The sequence below is a fragment of the Ichthyophthirius multifiliis genome, assembly GCF_000220395.1.
Source record: "Ichthyophthirius multifiliis unplaced genomic scaffold scaff_1120509250834, whole genome shotgun sequence".
Classification (NCBI taxonomy): Eukaryota; Ciliophora; class Oligohymenophorea; order Hymenostomatida; genus Ichthyophthirius; species Ichthyophthirius multifiliis.
Genome location: NW_004086454.1, coordinates 58704 through 76971, shown reverse-complemented (window position 1 = coordinate 76971; position 18268 = coordinate 58704). Strand labels below are relative to the sequence as shown.

The following is an 18268-nucleotide window of genomic DNA, read 5'->3' as shown; positions in this document are numbered from 1 at the left end:
TAAAAGTGATTTTAATGAATATATAAACAATAGAAATTAAGCCAAAGTTTCTTTTTTATCACACGAAATATAATAATATAAAGATTTGAATAGTTAATTTTAAATAGTATTAGGGATAAAAAAAAAGTCATTATAATTAGTAAACTAAAAATCTATAAATAATATTTAAACTGTAAAAAATGGTTAATCTTAAATAAAAAAATATAATTAATATTTATTTTTAAAAAAATTGTCAAAAAGATAATAATTTATAATAAAAATCTAATGCAAAAATTAATCTTTTAAATTAGTTATTTTAATAAAACAAAGATATTTTAAAAAATTATATATAAATAAGTGCTGAAAGAAATGATGCTTAAAGCAAAGTATATATATATATATATTTATTTTTTTAGTTTAAAAAAAAAGGCATTAATCAATTAATAAGTAGCCGAAGAATTAAATAATTTTAAATAAGATATTTTATAAGAACATGAAGAAACATTATAAGAATTAAGAAGAGTTGTATAAGATAAAGAATATACTGTCTAGGAATTCGAAAGACAAAAGACAAAAAATGAGACTAATGGAATTTAAACTAGATATAGAGAAGTTTTTTTATTATAAAAATAGTTTTTATAAATTAAAATAAATAAGGTTGTCGCAGCTAATGAATAAAATTCTAAATTATAGAATAGTTTGGATTATTACGAATAATTATTAAAATTAATTATTAAACATAATTAAATTCTAAAAGAAACAAATGAAAATGAATAGAAAATTAATTAGGTAAATATTATAATTTTTTTTATTTGAAAAATTTTTTTTTTTTTTAAGAACTATATGTTTGAACTAATAAAACATAAATTTTATTCTTAAAATAATTCTTCTATTAATTCTTTTGAATGTAATTTTTTAAATTAATTTAATAAAATATTTGATTTTTTTATTAATATTTCTAGCATTATAAAACTAAAATAATTATTATAATAAAATATATCCATAGTATTTAAATAGAAACTAAATTAAATAATTATATTAATATCAAAGAGTAATTAAAAAATTTATATTAAAATAACTATATAAATAAAAAATTAGAAAAAAACACTGAATTAGACTTTAAGTACTTCTTCAAATGTTAATGTAATAAAAATAACAAAAAAAAAAAATAACAAAAAAAAAAAAAAAAAGAAAGCATTGTTAGAAAGGGAATACAGAAAATAAAAAAAATTATACTAAAGAGAATTATTAAATAATTAAATATTATAAAATCAGCTAGAAACAGCAGAATAATAAAACTTAGATATATTGCAAACAAATGACTAAATATTAAATTCAATAAAAATACATTAAAGTTAAATTGATAAATTACTATAAAACATTAATTATTATTAGTTATATCACAAATTATATAAATAAAATTAGCCATTACAATTTACGAAATAAAGTTTGTGTAAAATTGAAATAAACGAAAAAGTTTAAATAAAGTAAAATATGAACAAAATGGAGAATATATTAAATAATTCTGCTGATAATATAATATATAATTATATATAAAATTAATACTAAAATGATGTTTCTTTTAGCTCGATTTCTGAGAATAAAAACTTCTTGAAAAATATGGCAGAGGATTTATAAAAAGAACTTTCGAAAAATCATCTGAATTCGATTTCTAGAAAAATGATTAAAATAATAGAATAGGAAGGAGATTCTGGTTATAAAACTTAAACAAGTAAATAAAATAGATTAAGATCTTACTCTAATATTTAAGAATATCAAAGGAGTAAATAAAATGATGATTTTTATAGCTATTTCAAATAAAATTGTAGTCACTAAGTTAGACTTATGTATAATAGAGATGAAATTGATAGTTATACTACCAAAAATTTTATTTAAAAAGAATAAAAACAAATAAAAATATAAGCAGAAGTTAAATAAAATTAAATGGAAGATAGCTAATTTTTGGATAATATTGTTGATATTAGTTATGAACTAAGATATTAAAAAGCTAAAAAATTAAATAAAAAATAGAAAAGTCTAAATCTATAATAAGAATAATTTAGTATTACTAAAAATGTAATATGATTTTTTTATTGATTACTTATTTATAAAATGATGTTTTTTTATTTATTTTTTTATTTTTTGTATTTTTTGTATTTTTATACTGAAACAGTTTTTTATTTTTTAAAATAAAGAGTTTTAGTAAATATTTATTCTGTCAAAGTTAAAATTATTAAGTGTTTATATAATATTTGTGAAGAATTAGTAACATTTTCATTTAGAAAATAATGATTAACCCTTTTTAGAATTTTTAGATTTTCTAGAAGTTGCCCTCAAAATTTCTTAACTTTAAACAATTTCTTATTTCTGTATTTTTTCAATGTTTATCTAATTTACATAATTATATTGTCTGATTATTTTATTGAAATTATGTTCAGGAAAATAAATATGAAAATATTTTAATTAATCAAAGTCTTCGACATCATAAATTTATTCTTTAGTTTTTCTCATTTTTATAACTTTAATAAAATCCGGTTTAATTTAAAATTGTTCTTTATTTAAAGTAGATTAGCTTTATAAAAGTTTAGTAATTTTTTTTTTTTAGAAAATTGAGTTAATATTTTATTAATTTACTATAGACTTAAAATTAAAGAATTACTTATTTATTTATTTTTATTTTGAGAATTAAAGTTCATTATTATCATTATTGTTATTTGTACTTTTATTTTAAAAAGCATTATTATTTTATTATTGAGTAATATAAGCATTGAAAATATTCTATAAATCTTAAACTTTTTTATTTTTCTTGCTTTTTATTATTTCTTTGAATTTTTTAAATTTATTTTAGATGTTTTTAAATTGGAATTTTTTAATTTTACAGAAATCTTAATCTTCATAATTATTTTCTTGAATTTAATCAAAATCTATTAATTCTTTAAATAAAGTTTTTGTATAGTATTTTATGTTTTTATTATTTTATTTTTTATTGATTTCTTAATTGCTTTTCTAATTTTTTTAAAAACCCTTCTTTATATCTTGTTATGGCTCTTTTATTATCATTTTCAAAGAATTTCTTTTAACACTTTAAATATCCTCTTTATTTTTAGGGCTTTGTGTATCAGAATCACTTGTATTATTCTATTCCTTACTTTCTAAAAACTCTTCAGAAACTAAAGAATTAGAAGAAGAAAAAGAAGAAGTAAAAGAAGTGTCGGATTTTTCTATACATTTTTAATGAATAATATCTTAGTTATTTAAATTAAATTCTTTAAATTTTTCTTCCAAATAATTTTAAAATTATAGAGCATTTATTTTTATCCTTTTTCTACTTCTTTTAATAATTCCTCTATTATTTTTTAAACTAAATAAATATTTATCAATAATAAGCTATTTTTGCTGTCCGTAAAATAGATAAGGGCATTTACTTACTGTATGATTAAACATTCCACAAGAAAAACATTTAATTGAAATTTTATCAAATCTATTACAGTATCTGACTTAATCCTTAATAAATGAATATATTTCTCTTTAATCTTCGAATTTGGAAAGAACTTCTTAAAAGTCAGTTAATGTTAGACATATAATACTTGAAATTCCCTTACTTTTTATATTTATTTATATATCATAAGATTCTTGGAAGAAATTTTCAAATCCAAAGCTATCTCCATCTTATAATTTCTTTTTGTTTATTTGTTTGTTTTTTTGTTTTTTAGTAAAAAATTAATTTTTATTTTTTACTGTAATTTCTCTTGGAATTAAATTATCTTTTTACTAATACATTTCTAAATTTCCTTAGTTAATATAATATATACAAGGTTCTTTTTTCTTTCTTTCCTCAATAATAATTTCGTCTGGTGAATAAACAATCTCCTTCATTTTGCAAGTTAAAGCTTTTAAAAACTCAGACGAAAAATAATTTTTGAAGATTTTTATTTTATTAATAATTTTCAAATAAACATCTCTTTTTATTTCTTGCTACAGATAAACAGATAACTACTATAAAGATTAATCAGAAATATTATTATCTATAGTTGTATCGCTATATAAATATTCAATATATTTTCTTGCACGATCTTAAAGACTTATGTCTACATTAAAGTATTTAAAATATTTATTCATCTATGCCAATTATTGTAAAAACTAATCATTTTTTAATTTAAAGTCATATAGTATATTCCCTATAGAGTTTATTGTATATCCAACTTATCCTGATGAGATTATTGCGAAAATTATCAAAATAAATCTTTCCAAACTTGATTAGGCAGCAATATCCCCATAACCAGTAGTTGACATTGTAATAACAGAGAAATAGAAGCATTGCAAATATAAGTCCAGTTTTGTTTATTCTTATAGTTTATAATATATTAGCCAACCTTAATTATACTCCATTTAATATTTACCTATAGTATACCATACACAAGAAAATATATGACATATATAAAGTACTTAAGCAAAAAGAATAATAAGAGAAATTATACCTTATTATTATATATGTAAAAAAAGTTGATCTTTTTGTTTTATTAAATACCTGAAATGTGAACTCTTAATAGAAAATATTCTTTCACAATATCAATAATTTTATAAGAATATAAAAATCTTAAGAAAAATAATAAATAAGAACCCTAAAATCCAAAAAAAGTATAGTTTAAAGATAAAACACTAATAATATCAAAAACGAACCTTCCTTTTAAATATTTTTTGAAAAAATTTGAATGCTTTTCAATCAAACTTCCTTTTTCGTAATATTAAGTATTCGCTCTAATAAATATATCTATTCCAAAGACAATAGGACATAACCATTAAATAAAAATATTAATTAAAAAAGTTTTTTAAATTTTAAAACAATACATTAAAGGCAAAAAAACAAAATTTATATTAGCAAATATAAATATTATTAATTCCCAAAAAATATATTAAGATTATAAAGAATTAAATATTGGTAAATACTTTAAAAACCTATTCAATTGTTTATATATTATTTAATTGGAAATATGCTATTTAATGTATAATAAGAATTTTAATTTTTATTAAAATTTCTTTTTTAAAAATCTATATTGTTTATATGTTATTATATTTTTAAATTTTTTGAATTCTTTTTGTTTAACTAAATCAAACCCTTCACTGTATTCATTATTATATTTTTTGTTGATTTTATATGAATAATTACTTGTCGGATCATTTATTAATTTTAGTTATAGTTTTGTTAATAATTCTGGTCTGAAAAATATGATTGTTCTTTTGGTTAATAATTTTACTTTAGCTATTTAGTAAAATATTTCCATCCATTTTTTTTTCCATACCGTCATCTTAATACCGAAATCAGGTGCTAATATGTTTTGCCGTTTTCTAAATGGCTTAGACTCTTCAATCTTTATACTTTATATAATATTTTCATTAATTTTTTATATAGAGTTTTATGGAGTTATTTTTTTATTTTGGCCTTATTTTTTTTTATTTTATTTTTAATTATTTTTTACTTAATGGATTTAATTAAATTATTTATTCTTTTATTGAATTTCTTGTATTTGAATTTTCTTATTAAAATTCTACCTTTAATGTATTATATTTTATTTAGTTTTTTAAGTATTATATTATTTAAAAATATTAACTTTTTTCTTTGATTGAATTGCTATTTTTTAAAAAATATATTTTAATTAATTTTTTTTTTTTATAAAAACATGTTCTTTTAAAGTCATATTATTATAAAATATTTTATTCTTAATTTGAAAAAAAAGGAATGCTTTTTGATGAAAATATTTCTTCTTCTCCTTTAATTGGAATCGGATAATTTAACAAGGCTTAATTTTAAAATAATTAATTATCATCTTAATACAAAATTTAAAACTTTAAATAAAGTTATATTAATTTTATATTATAATTTTCTTTATTTTTATATTACATTTTCATCTTATAATCTTGGAGTAAAAATATTTTAATTCATAAAAAAAAAAAATTATTTAAAATATAATAAAAAGTTATTTATTATATTTCATAATATAATTAGAAAGAAAAAGTAAATACTGTAAAATATTTTTAATTATATAGAAAAAATATTATTCAGTTATATATATATATATTTATATATATATATATATATATATTATATATATTTATATATATATTATTATAATTATTTTTTAAAATTTTTAATTAGAAATAAATTAATTAATTAATTATTTATTTTTTTTATCTTTAATATAATATATATTTATTTTATATCTTATTATTTTATTTATTATTTATATTAATTTATTTAATTAATTTTTTTTTTTAATAAAATTTCTTATTTTTATAATAATTATTTTGATAAAAAATAAATTATATAAAATATCATAAATTTAATTTTTTTTTTAATTTATTTCTAAATATTTATTATATTATAATCATTTAAAAAAATAATTTTGTAAAATTATTATTATTTTTTATTTAAAAAATTTTATATTAAAAATACAACTAATTTTAATATATAAAAAAATTATTTAAAAAATTAAATATTAATTATAAATGAATACTGAAAAGCATCCAGAAATGACTGAAGAAGAATAAGAGTTAATAACAGTCGAAGAACTTTCATAAAAATTAGTAAAATATAAAAGAAAACAAAAATAAAATAAAAATTTACAGGAAGCACTTTATAAAGATATGGAATAAATTCGTCGAGAAAACTTATTATTTGATTCATATATATTCCGTAATAGAAAAGAAATAGTGAGAGATGAAGAAGTATAAGAAGAAAAAAAGGAAAAGCAAGAAAAAAGATAAAAATATCGATAAAAAAAGTATGTTATTAACGAATGAAGAAAAATATGATATTGCATAATAAGAATAAGATGCCTTGAAAAAATAAATAGATGAAGGACGTATAAAATCAGATTAAATTTTAGAAACATTAAGAGTATTTATTATATTGAAAAATAAATAAAAAAAAAAAGGCTATTTTAGAAGAAACTGATATGGCAATAACAGAAATAAGAAAAGACGCATTTGATTTTCAAAGAGAAATATTAATAGGTATACATATAATTTTATAAAAGATAATAAATTAAATAAAATAAGGTGGAGAAAATAGTAGGACAGGTAAAATTGAAGCCGAAAAAATAATTAAATATTTTGAAGAAAAATTGAGATAAAAAGATGCTTTAATTGCAAAATATACAAGCAAAAGAACAAATTTAGAAAGATAAATATTAAAAACTAATAATTAAATATAAAAAAAAGAAGAAATGGGTGATGATTTGAAGTTTATTGATTTTTATCAACTACAGATTGAAAACAAAAAATATGTGAAAGAAATTGATGAAAAAAATAAAAAATTATTATCATTAAAAATTTCAGCTAATAGAATTTCTTAAACTTTAAAAGATGAAGAATAATCTCTAAAGAGAGAACTTGATTAAGGTAAATCACATACAAGTTGAATGGCTGAAAATAAAAAAAAAATTGATAAAATTGAAAAGCAAATTAAATCTGCTAAAACTGAAGCTTAATCTTTAGAAAGAAAAAGAAAGATTTTCGAAAAATAAAATGAAACTTTTGAATCCAATAATTAATAAGACGCCCCATAGGTTTATCTATTTATTTATATTTGATTTCCTATATTATTTTAATTTTTATATTAGACTATGAATTATGTAAAATTAAAAAAAGAAGAAGAAAAATTATTGTATGCTATTAAAAATTTGGAAAGAAAAATTGAAATTGCAGAATTAGCATATAAAAAAGCAAAATTAGTATTATAAAAATAATAAAATAATTGAAAATATAAAATATATATTTTTCATAAATTATTAGTAAAAAATATATTTATAACTTAATAATATTTTATTAAATAATTATTATTAAAATTATTAAATATATATAATATAAATTTAGATTTATTATATATTATAAATCATTATAATTTAATATCCTTTTACATGTATTAAAAGACTATATAAAATCTTTATTTATGTTTTCATAAATAAAAAAATTAATAAATAAATAAATTATAAACATTCTATATTTAAATATAAAAAAGAGATTGTTTATAAAATAAAATAAATTCGAAAAAATAAAATGATGAATTTTATTTTGTTTTTAAAGATAAAAAAAAAATATTAATTATTTAAAAAATAATAATAATGTCACATAACTTTTGACATAAATTATTTTTATTTTATTTGAATTCTGATTTGGTTTTTTCCTTATTAATTTTTTTAAAATGGTTTTATTTTCATTTATAAATCTTAATGTTTATCTTAATTTAATCGTAATAAATTAAAATATATTTTTATAAAAAGAAATAAAATTATTTTTCTAAGAATACTAATATTTTTTTTAAATGTTTATTTCCATTTTTTATTTTTTATTTTTTTTTGAAATCATAAACTAAATTTATAGACAAACAAATATATTAAAAATAAATATCAAATATAATAAATAAATTTTTCAAAAATAAAATAAAAATGAGCCAAGAATAACAAATTAATCAAAGGATAATATAATAAAAGTCTAATATAAATGAATTTTAAAAACTATAAGAAGAAACTAAAAAAAAATCTTATGAAAACTTTGTCCATGAATATTAATCACCATCTATATTTTGTTTAAATTAATAAGATTTTCCGATTGTTTAATTATTTATATAATTTTCAATGTTAATGCTTATAATCATACAATATTTTTTAGATTAAAGTAAAATATATAATAATAAAAAGTAAAATAAAATAAAAATAGTAAATTACCCTATAATTGGCATAATAGTATTTTTTTATTTTTTAAATTAAATTGACAGTGCATATGGATATACACCTTTATATTTATAGGAGAAAAATCTAACTGAAGATTTATAAAAATTTATAAAAAAATGGAAAGAATAATAGATAAATATAAATTTTTAAGTAGATTCATACCATTATACTTATGTAAAAATACATGGCAAGAAAAAAAGAGTAAAATAAAGTAATTTTTCTGAAAATTTTGATTTCTAATATACACGATGTGAAGATATTACAAGCGAAGAACTTCCAACCTAAAGTAAATATTAAATTTATTTAATAGATTTGAGTCTAATTTTTTAATTTGGAAATGATGAGGCCAAATAAAAATATGAAACATAAAAATAAGAAGCAATAAATAAAATCAAAAATACTGATAAATACATAAAGCATAAAGAAGTTATCTCTTTTAAAGACAATAATGTTTAATAGAAAGTCATTTATGCGACTAGTAAAATACCCTTTTTCATTAATAAATATTCATATTGGACTTTTTCAATATTATTGCTCAATATCCCTTATAGAATTTTTATTAACTTATAAACTTCTATTATTAAATTTAAAGTTGTTAAAAAAATATATGTTTGATTTTTTATAAAAAACTATTTTAATTTCATATTTTAAGTAAAATTAATAAACTTTTTATTAAAAATATTAATTATCTTATTTTTAATATCCTAACCCTTCATTATACGAATCTCTTTTTTCTTTTTAAAAAAGTAAAAAGTAAAAATTTAAACCTTTTATCAGTTTTCAATATATTTTTATGCCTTACTTCAATATTTTAAGTTTTTTGGGAAGTTACGTTTAGTTAAATATTTTATTTTATTAAATGTTAGTCTTTATTTTTCTTGGTGTATTAATTTTACATTTGTATAAAAATAAAGTAAATTTGGTAAAATAACATATATTATTTTTAAATATAAAAAAAGTTATCAATGAATATATAAAAGATAAGTCAAATTTTTTGACATAAACCATGAATGGATTTTTTTTTAGTTCGAATCATAATAAAAGATAAAATTAATGATACAAAACAACTTAAACCGATTTAAGCTATATTCTCTAACCATCTTATATTTTAGAAGAGTTTTATGATTTTGTTCTATTTCTATTATTTATGATTTTTATTATTATTCTTTTTGATTTTCTTTTAAAATTTACAAAGAAGCTTGTTAATTACTATTTTTATATATTCTAAAATCTACTTATTTTTTTATATAAAAAGTAAAAATAATTTATATGAATGATTCATATGCATTATTTTATTATTATAAGCATTTTATATTTACTCGACAAGATATTAAAATAAACATAAAATATTTTTTAGTTTTAAAAATAAATTTATATAAAACTAAAGAATATTATTTATAAATTAATATAATTAACTATTTATTATTATTATTTTTTAATTTACTTTAAAAATGTTAACTGAATATATTTTATTAGAATTTTAATGTCAATTCAATATAACTATTTTTTATTTTAAAATTATTAATTAACAAAAAATATTTATTGATAATATTGTAGATTCTAATAGTATATTTATTAATAAATTATCATTATCCTTAAAAAAAAAACTATTTTGTAATAAGGTTTTTCATTTATTCATATAAATTAGACTATCACAAGTCTTATATCGCAAAAAAATAAATATAATATTTAAATTATTTTATTTTCACTATATCGAAAATCTACTAGACTTATGATATTATAAGGATTAAATACTATGATTTTTTTTATTTTCTGTTTCAAAAAATATGCGGAAAATATATTCATAGTAAAACACATGCCAAATAAAGGATTGAAATCATTAAATTTTTAATTTTTTATGATAAATTAAAAATATTTATATTTAAAAGGTAGAAAATTAATAATATTATATATTCGAAGTAAATTATAATAGAATAATTAAATAAATAAATATTCCATAAAATTTAATTGTAAAATATTTATATATATAAATCAAAATATAAATAATCAATAATAAAAAATGGTAATTAAAAATTATTTTTTGAATTAATTCATAATTATAATATTAAAACTATATTAAAAATAAATTAATAATGTGTATTATTTATATAAATTGTAAACAAATTATTAAAATTGAATTTTAAATTCTATATTTTAATGTTTTTTTTTAAATTATTATTTATATATTATTAAATCATATATTTTATAATATAAAGAAAATAGATATTATCATTATTTATTATATAACTATTTGTAGATCTATTAATCATAGTACATTTTCTTGAAATTAAACATATTTTAAACTATTTTTTATGATAGGTTATTTTTCATAACATGGACAAAACCAAAAGAATTTATTATATCCCATTATTTCGCTTATATTTGAACTAATACTTTTTTTGAAAGGATTCTAATACATTAATTAAAATAATTAAAAAATAAATATATAAAGGATAATAAAATTAGAATTTTATAAAATAAGAAACATACTAATTTTTTTATATAAATTATATTGAAATAAAAATTTGATTAAATTTATTAAAATTATTTTATATTAATCCTTAAATTTAAAAATAAAATCGAATAATTCGGATAATTATTTTATATAAATATCTTTAAATTATAAAAATTGCATATTAATTTACCCTTTAATGAATTTCAGGTACATGAGATTCTACAGTTGTAATATTCTATAATAACCTACTAATTTAAGTCATAAATAAATATCCAATTGATAAAGTTAATCCAAAAGTCATAAACCAGCATGAAATAATTAATATTTTTTTCTTATTTTCTGTATTCTTATAAAACATTTGATCATTAAATAAATAATCTATTGAAATAGATACAAAGCAAGTTCCTACACTTTAAACTGCATGAAACAAAAATAAAAAAAAAAACTTATGATTATTAATTCCTACACAATTAGCAATCCAAGGACAATGGTGATCCATTCTCGATACACATCTTTAATAAAATATAAATATATATATATATATATATATATATATATATATATATATATATATATATAATATTATATATATATAAATGTTTACAATTAGCAATCTTTACAATGATGTGCCCTCATAGGTTTTATTTAATTACATTTGAAACAATAACCATCTTATTACATACTCTTAATAGGATCGCTTTATATTATTTATATTTTTATATTTATAATTATTTTTATAAATATTATATATTATTTTACTAGTATTATAATTCTTAATCACTTAAAGATTGATCGTTTTATCCAATTTAGTTTTGTAAATTTGAATTACTATTTTTAAGTTTCTTTCTTATTATTAATTTTATTTATTATTCTTTTTGTGCTTTCATTTTTACATCTTCAATATTATTGTAATATTTGTTCTATTATTAAATTTTAAATTTATTATTTTTAAATATATTTTAATACAATACCGCTTTAAACATATCCTGGATCATTGAAAATTGATTAATAATAATTAATTGACATAAAAAATGCATTTAAATTAAAATAAATAGTTATTAATATTGCTAATATTTTATAATCCTGAGTTAAAATTAATTTATATTAAGTTTAATATTTTTTTACGTACTGATTTATATATAGATTCTATAAAATAAAATTGCATAAAATAATAATTTGAACATATTATTAGAATAACAAAAAATACTGATAAGCTATTAAATAGATTAAATTTTTTTCGCATGTTTTCCCTTTACTATATTTCTTTTATTTTATTTTTTTAAAAAAATTATTTTTAAATTATATTATTTAAATTAGCATATTATTTTTGAGTTTCTTTTTATTTTCACATTATTTATTTTTATATTTTTCTATATTTGTTTCTCAAAAACACGTCTTTTTTTAGATTAATTCTATTAAAAAAGTTACAGAATAAATAAAAATAAACAATATTAAAAAGAAATATTTATTTATATCAATACTATTATTAAAAAATATTGATATAATTATAAGTATACAAATAAAAATATCTGCATTTAAAAATAATAAGATAATATAAATATAAAAAAAAATTATTTTTAATATTATATTAAATATGCAAGCAATGATATTATGTAATAAAATATTATAAATTTTAATAAATATATATATGTATGTATTTTAGTGATTTAATTTGAAAAAAATTAAAAAAAATTATTTTAATAAAAAATATTTATTTTCTTAAAAAAATTTATTTAAAATTTCTAAACATGAAATATAAATATTATTTAAAATAATTTAGCTATTTATTTTGAATTTTAATTTTTAAGACATTTTTTTTAACTTTGTTAAAAGATAATTATTGCTATTTAAAAGATATTCATATTATTATCAATTTCTTTTTTTTTCATAAAATTAATTTATAATTTTAATTTTTTATACAAAAACAATTTAATATCACACTAATTATTAAAAAAAGTGTCATTAAATAAATTTAATAATAGATTTTTTTTTTTAATTTTATAAAATTGTGATTTTAAATTGAGTTAATAAGATATTTACTTATTAATATAAACTAAATTGATAATAATTATTAATTAATTTAATATATTTTATAATTTATATCATTATAGAATAAATTCATTTTTCTTATGCAGTGAAATAAAAATAAAAAATTTAAAATGCATTTTTGTCTTAATTAAAATATATTGTAGTTAAAATTAAAATAATAATAAATATTATAAAATAATTTTAAAAATTAAAATAAATATTTATTAGAAAATTATAATTTAATTAATTACTAATTGTTAAAATCATCTTTTTAGATTAATAACAAATTTTGATGATAAATGATGATATTAATCTATAAATTTATCTGTGATAGAATTTTGACTATCTATCATTGTAAATTTAGACGTTCTGAACAAAATAATATTAATTAAATATTATTTTATTAAAAATTAAATTTAAAAATTTTATTTCTTCAATATTGAATTATTTTAGATGAACAATTAAATAAAATATTATAGAAAAAATCATATTTTATTAAATATAAAATTAAAAATATACTTAAATTAAGAAATTAATCGGCAAGATATTTTAAAAAATTGAAAAAATTATAAACAATTTTTAAAAAACCTTATTTATTATTTTACCCCCATATTAAATATTTTAAATTATAATTTAAAATAAAGTAATAAAAATAAAAATGTTTTTAGTTTATATATATATATATATATATATATATATATTATATATATATATATATATATATATATATATTTATAGATTTATTTTAATTATTATAATATTTATATTGTTATATTCTTGCTTATTAAATTATTATTTTATTTGAAAAATCAAAAAATTATAATATTAAAATATTTTTTTTAAGATTAGTCATCCTAAATGTTAAACTTTTTTTTTTAGATAGTAAAAAAAATAGGTCAAAAAATTGCAGAATATTGCAATCCGTTTTTTGTAATACTAATAAAAATAAATTAGAAACTACTTAGTAGAAAGAGGTTGGTATTTCCATTTGCCCCATTCATTATTTTCAATTATTTAATTATTTAATTATCTCTTGCAAGGAAAATGTTTGAAAACAAAACATAAATACTTTTATTTCATGAATAGATAATCTTATAATATAGTTTCTATGATATAAAAATTAGAAATAGCATAATTATCATATTTAAAATAAATTTATTAAGTACAATATTTAGAAAATGTTTTTGAACAAAAAATATATCAATTAAATCCCCATCAATACTTTTTAATTTGTCGGATTTTTGATTTTGTTTGCTTTTAACTTTTATTTTTTAAATATTCTTTTTAAAATTTATTTATTTAATATACATAAAAATAATATTTATTAAAATTAGACATATATTAAAATTAATGTTTAAAAATTTAAAAATTTTTAATTTTTATATTGGTTTGTTTTAAACAAATTTAAGCATATATTAATATAAATTTTATAAAATTTAATTTGAAATATTTATTTCAGTCTATGCAAATTAAACTGTTTTGAGGGTCCTTTTCATCAATTTACCTTGCCACAGTCAGCCCAAACAGAAATCGATTTAAGAGATAAAAACAAAATATTTATTCTAAAATAAGTACGAAAAATGGATGGATAATTTTTTTTTTCAATCCATTAATTCGTTCGATATCTCTTCGATTAGTAGGATATATCATAGAATTTTATTAACTCCTATATATACGAGAAAAAGCATTTATTATGTAAAAAAATACAAATTTTATATAAAAAACAAAATAAATAATAAAAATATTTTGATTATAATTTTATAATTCAAACACAAATATATTTATTTGCAAGAATAAGTAAAAATATAAATTAATTAAATTCGTAATTTATAAATGAGAGAAAAAAAATTAAAACTATTTCACACTTACATTTACATTAATAAAATATATTAGGTAATTTACAATAAATAATAACAATATTGAATTAATAGAAAATATTATAAATATATTTACATTTAAATATTTTTATATGAAATACATCTTATTTTTTATTTACAAGCATTTATTAAAAATCTGTATTTCTTATTTTAGGTAAATATTAAAATTTCTAAATAATAAGTTAAAAAAGTAAATGCATAAAAAATAATAAATAATTTTTAATTTAATTTGCCTGGAAATAAAATAAATGAAAAAAGAAATGATGTAAAAAAATAAAAAGTAATTTAATTTTTTATTCAAACTAATTATAATATTAAATAATCACTATTTTTCTTTTTATTCAATATTTTAAATTACATTTTAGTCATCTTTATCTTCCTAATTACTTTCACATTTATTCTATTATTAAATATTTTCAATAATTTCATCGTTTTATAAATTATCAATTTAAGAGAATTTACTTTACCCATGAATTTTAATTTTTTTCACAATTTTAATATCTGGAGATTCAATACTTTCCTCTTCTTCATTTACTTATTTTAATTTCAACTCAACTTTTTTATTTTTATAAATAATGTGTATGTAATAATTTTAAAATTACTTTATTTATTAATATTAATATCATTAATATTTTTTATTTTATTTTCTTCTGTATTTTATTCTGTATCAGTATTATTTCTACCTAGCAAATCAAAATTATTTGCAATAGAACAATTGCTATATACTTCCTAATTGTTATTTTTCTATATTTAATTTTGTAGTTAATGCACAAAAGAAGTTATTTATTCTTGGCTTATTTATGAAAATGAATTAATACTTAAATTATTATTTTATTTTTCATTAAATTTATCATCTAAAGTGCTTATTTTTTATTTATTTTATTTTTCATCAAAGCTACTAAATCTAATAATTTCTTATTTTTCTTCAATTAAAATTTCATTACAAGTTTTTCGCTTTTCCTTTTCATTTTTGAAATATGAATGTTTTAAAGCATCTTCAGCAGAAATTCTGTTAGAAGGATTTTTTTCAAGCATTTTTTGAAGCAAATCTAAAGTATCAAAAGGTAAATCTTAAAAAGATTTATCTAAAAAATTAATATTACATTCTTTATTTAATTTCAAAACCTCATTAAATTTTTTACCAATAAATAAAGATTTATAGAACAATCTTTTTTTTTTTTTTTTAAAGCAAAAATAAATAAATATTAAAATAAAAAAAAAAAATTACAAAGTATAAAATATTATACCAGCACTAAATACATCACACAATCCCGAATATCCATTTTCTGATTTTTCTTAATAATTTGCTATTTCAGGAGCAACATATCCTGGAGTTCCACATTTATTAAATAAATAAGGAAGTTCATCTTCAATTTCTGCTAAACCAAAATCTACAATTACTAAAGAGTCAAGTTTATCTTTTTCTTTGAACATTATATTTTCTGGTTTTAAATCTCTATGCATTATTTTTCGTTCACTTATGTGTTTTAATCCTTCAAAAATTTATTTCATTATTAATTGTATATCTTAATGAGTAAATTTGTTTTTTTCCTTTGATTTTTTGATTACAGAAAACAAAGATTCTCCTTCTAATATTCCTAAAACTAAATAATATGTATTATTTCCTTCATAGGCTGATATGAATTCAATAATATTTTAATGTGATCCTAAGTTCTATAAGATTTTAATTTCTTTGTACAAAGAATTCTCCAAATAATTAAAAAAAAAATAAAAAAAATTAAAAAATATTTTTTTTACTAATCCATTTTCTGAATTGATTAATTTTTCTTTACTAAAACATTTTACTGCTATTTTTTTATTTGTTATACGATGCTTTGCAGAAAAAACCTTTAATAATTATTTTTTTTGAAAATAAAAATAATTACTGATATATATTTTTACCCTTGCATAATTTCCCTTACCCACCTAAGCCAAAAGTTAATATTCATCTTAAAAATCATTTTAAAATACATGCTTGGCTAAATGCTCTTTTAATTAAACTATTATTAAGTGGTTAGCTTAAAATTCAAATTCCTATGTTTTTATATTTGTGCTATCGAATGGATCTATAGTTCTTTTTAGTATTTTTAATCCTGTATATTATAAATCAGATGATTATTTTTTTATCAACCATTTGACACAATCCTATAATTCTATTGTTATTGCTTTATTGGGTTATTTTTTATATGCTTCCTTTGTTAATATTTATTTTAGAAAAAAAAAAATATATATATTTTTTACATTTGATATTATTAAACGATTTCTATCTAAAAATACGTGTATTATCTTTGTTTATAAAAATTATTTTTTTTTTAATTAGATATGCATTTAACATGTTGAATAGTCAAAGCCTGTTTATTAAGAATAAGAGTTTTAATGTTTTGAAAAACTATGTGTTTTTGGTAATTATTAAAATTGCATTTTAAATCGGTTAATTATCTTTTTATTATTAATATAATATTTTTATAAAAAAAAATTAATATTTTGATATATTATAAAATAGTATAGATAAAATATTAATAAACATTATATATAAATTAAATTAATAAATTTATATAATATATATAAAAAATATAATTAATATTTTTAATATTTTTTTAAATATAAAATTATAGAAAATATTAAAAAAATATTAAATAAATATAAAATTAAAAAAATTGCTTATATATATTTCTTATAAAAAATATAAAAATATTTATACATAAATATATTAAAACATAATATTCATATAATATATAAATATTAAAAATAAAAAATAGATATTTTAATAAAAAATATATAAAAAATTATAATTATATAAATATATATTTATAATAATTATTATAATATAAAATTTTATAATTTAATAATATGAAAAAATAAAAAAATAATAATATAATAATTGAATAATATAAAAATATAATAATATAATATAATAATATAATAATAATAATATAATAATATAATAAATAATATAATATAATCATAATATTATAATATAATAATATTATTTTTATTTATATGCTAATTTGTTAATAATAAATAATCATATATATTTATTTATATGTATAAATAAAACCCTTTTATGGAATCAAAATTAATATTATTTAAATAAGTGTTTAAGATAAAAATATTTAAAATTTAATGTATTATTTTTTTTTTATTTTACAAGCTTTCAATTATAATAATTTAAAAATAAATAAAAATGATTTAAAATTATT

At 15.4% G+C, this 18268-nt stretch overlaps 6 protein-coding genes across 6 annotated transcripts, besides 18 other annotated features; 1 reads left to right on the top strand and 5 right to left on the bottom strand. All coding sequences in view use genetic code 6, as the record gives it.

Annotated features, from left to right (window-relative positions):
- Positions 1–691: 691 nt before the first annotated feature.
- Positions 692–725: a microsatellite.
- Positions 726–1127: 402 nt separating this feature from the next.
- Positions 1128–1164: a microsatellite.
- Positions 1165–2099: 935 nt separating this feature from the next.
- Positions 2100–2142: a microsatellite.
- Positions 2108–2140: a microsatellite.
- A 111-nt stretch (positions 2143–2253) lies between the features above and the next one.
- IMG5_097530 (hypothetical protein) lies at positions 2254–5261 on the bottom strand (the record flags this gene model as incomplete). Its single annotated transcript, XM_004035514.1, has 3 exons — positions 2254–3657; positions 3718–4457; positions 4508–5261. 3 exons carry the CDS (start codon positions 5259–5261, stop codon positions 2254–2256), a joined length of 2898 nt encoding a protein of 965 aa, XP_004035562.1.
- Positions 2936–2972: a microsatellite.
- A 780-nt stretch (positions 5262–6041) lies between the features above and the next one.
- Positions 6042–6101: a microsatellite.
- Positions 6102–6202: 101 nt separating this feature from the next.
- Positions 6203–6243: a microsatellite.
- Positions 6239–6277: a microsatellite.
- A 417-nt stretch (positions 6278–6694) lies between these two features.
- IMG5_097520 (hypothetical protein) lies at positions 6695–7397 on the top strand (the record flags this gene model as incomplete). Its single annotated transcript, XM_004035513.1, has 3 exons — positions 6695–6874; positions 6912–6990; positions 7036–7397. 3 exons carry the CDS (start codon positions 6695–6697, stop codon positions 7395–7397), a joined length of 621 nt encoding a protein of 206 aa, XP_004035561.1.
- Positions 7398–7935: 538 nt separating this feature from the next.
- Positions 7936–7971: a microsatellite.
- Positions 7972–8525: 554 nt separating this feature from the next.
- IMG5_097510 (hypothetical protein) lies at positions 8526–9225 on the bottom strand. The gene has a single exon (XM_004035512.1). It carries the CDS (start codon positions 9073–9075, stop codon positions 8629–8631), a length of 447 nt encoding a protein of 148 aa, XP_004035560.1. The 5' UTR covers positions 9076–9225; the 3' UTR covers positions 8526–8628.
- Positions 9226–11035: 1810 nt separating this feature from the next.
- Positions 11036–11844, bottom strand: IMG5_097500 (hypothetical protein; the record flags this gene model as incomplete). The annotated part of the gene is made up of 2 exons (XM_004035511.1): positions 11036–11675; positions 11768–11844. The coding sequence occupies 2 exons, from the start codon at positions 11842–11844 to the stop codon at positions 11036–11038; spliced, it is 717 nt and encodes a 238-aa protein (XP_004035559.1).
- Positions 11686–11758: a microsatellite.
- A 1001-nt stretch (positions 11845–12845) lies between the features above and the next one.
- Positions 12846–12898: a microsatellite.
- Positions 12899–13362: 464 nt separating this feature from the next.
- Positions 13363–13402: a microsatellite.
- Positions 13403–13861: 459 nt separating this feature from the next.
- Positions 13862–13928: a microsatellite.
- Positions 13929–15759: 1831 nt separating this feature from the next.
- Positions 15760–16532, bottom strand: IMG5_097490 (protein kinase domain protein; the record flags this gene model as incomplete). Its single annotated transcript, XM_004035510.1, has 3 exons — positions 15760–15812; positions 16013–16236; positions 16297–16532. The coding sequence occupies 3 exons, from the start codon at positions 16530–16532 to the stop codon at positions 15760–15762; spliced, it is 513 nt and encodes a 170-aa protein (XP_004035558.1).
- A 44-nt stretch (positions 16533–16576) lies between these two features.
- IMG5_097480 (hypothetical protein) lies at positions 16577–17041 on the bottom strand (the record flags this gene model as incomplete). The annotated part of the gene is made up of 2 exons (XM_004035509.1): positions 16577–16916; positions 16971–17041. The coding sequence occupies 2 exons, from the start codon at positions 17039–17041 to the stop codon at positions 16577–16579; spliced, it is 411 nt and encodes a 136-aa protein (XP_004035557.1).
- A 642-nt stretch (positions 17042–17683) lies between these two features.
- Positions 17684–17716: a microsatellite.
- A 129-nt stretch (positions 17717–17845) lies between these two features.
- Positions 17846–18052: a microsatellite.
- Positions 17878–18055: a microsatellite.
- Positions 17934–18054: a microsatellite.
- Positions 17954–18051: a microsatellite.
- Positions 18056–18268: the final 213 nt, after the last annotated feature.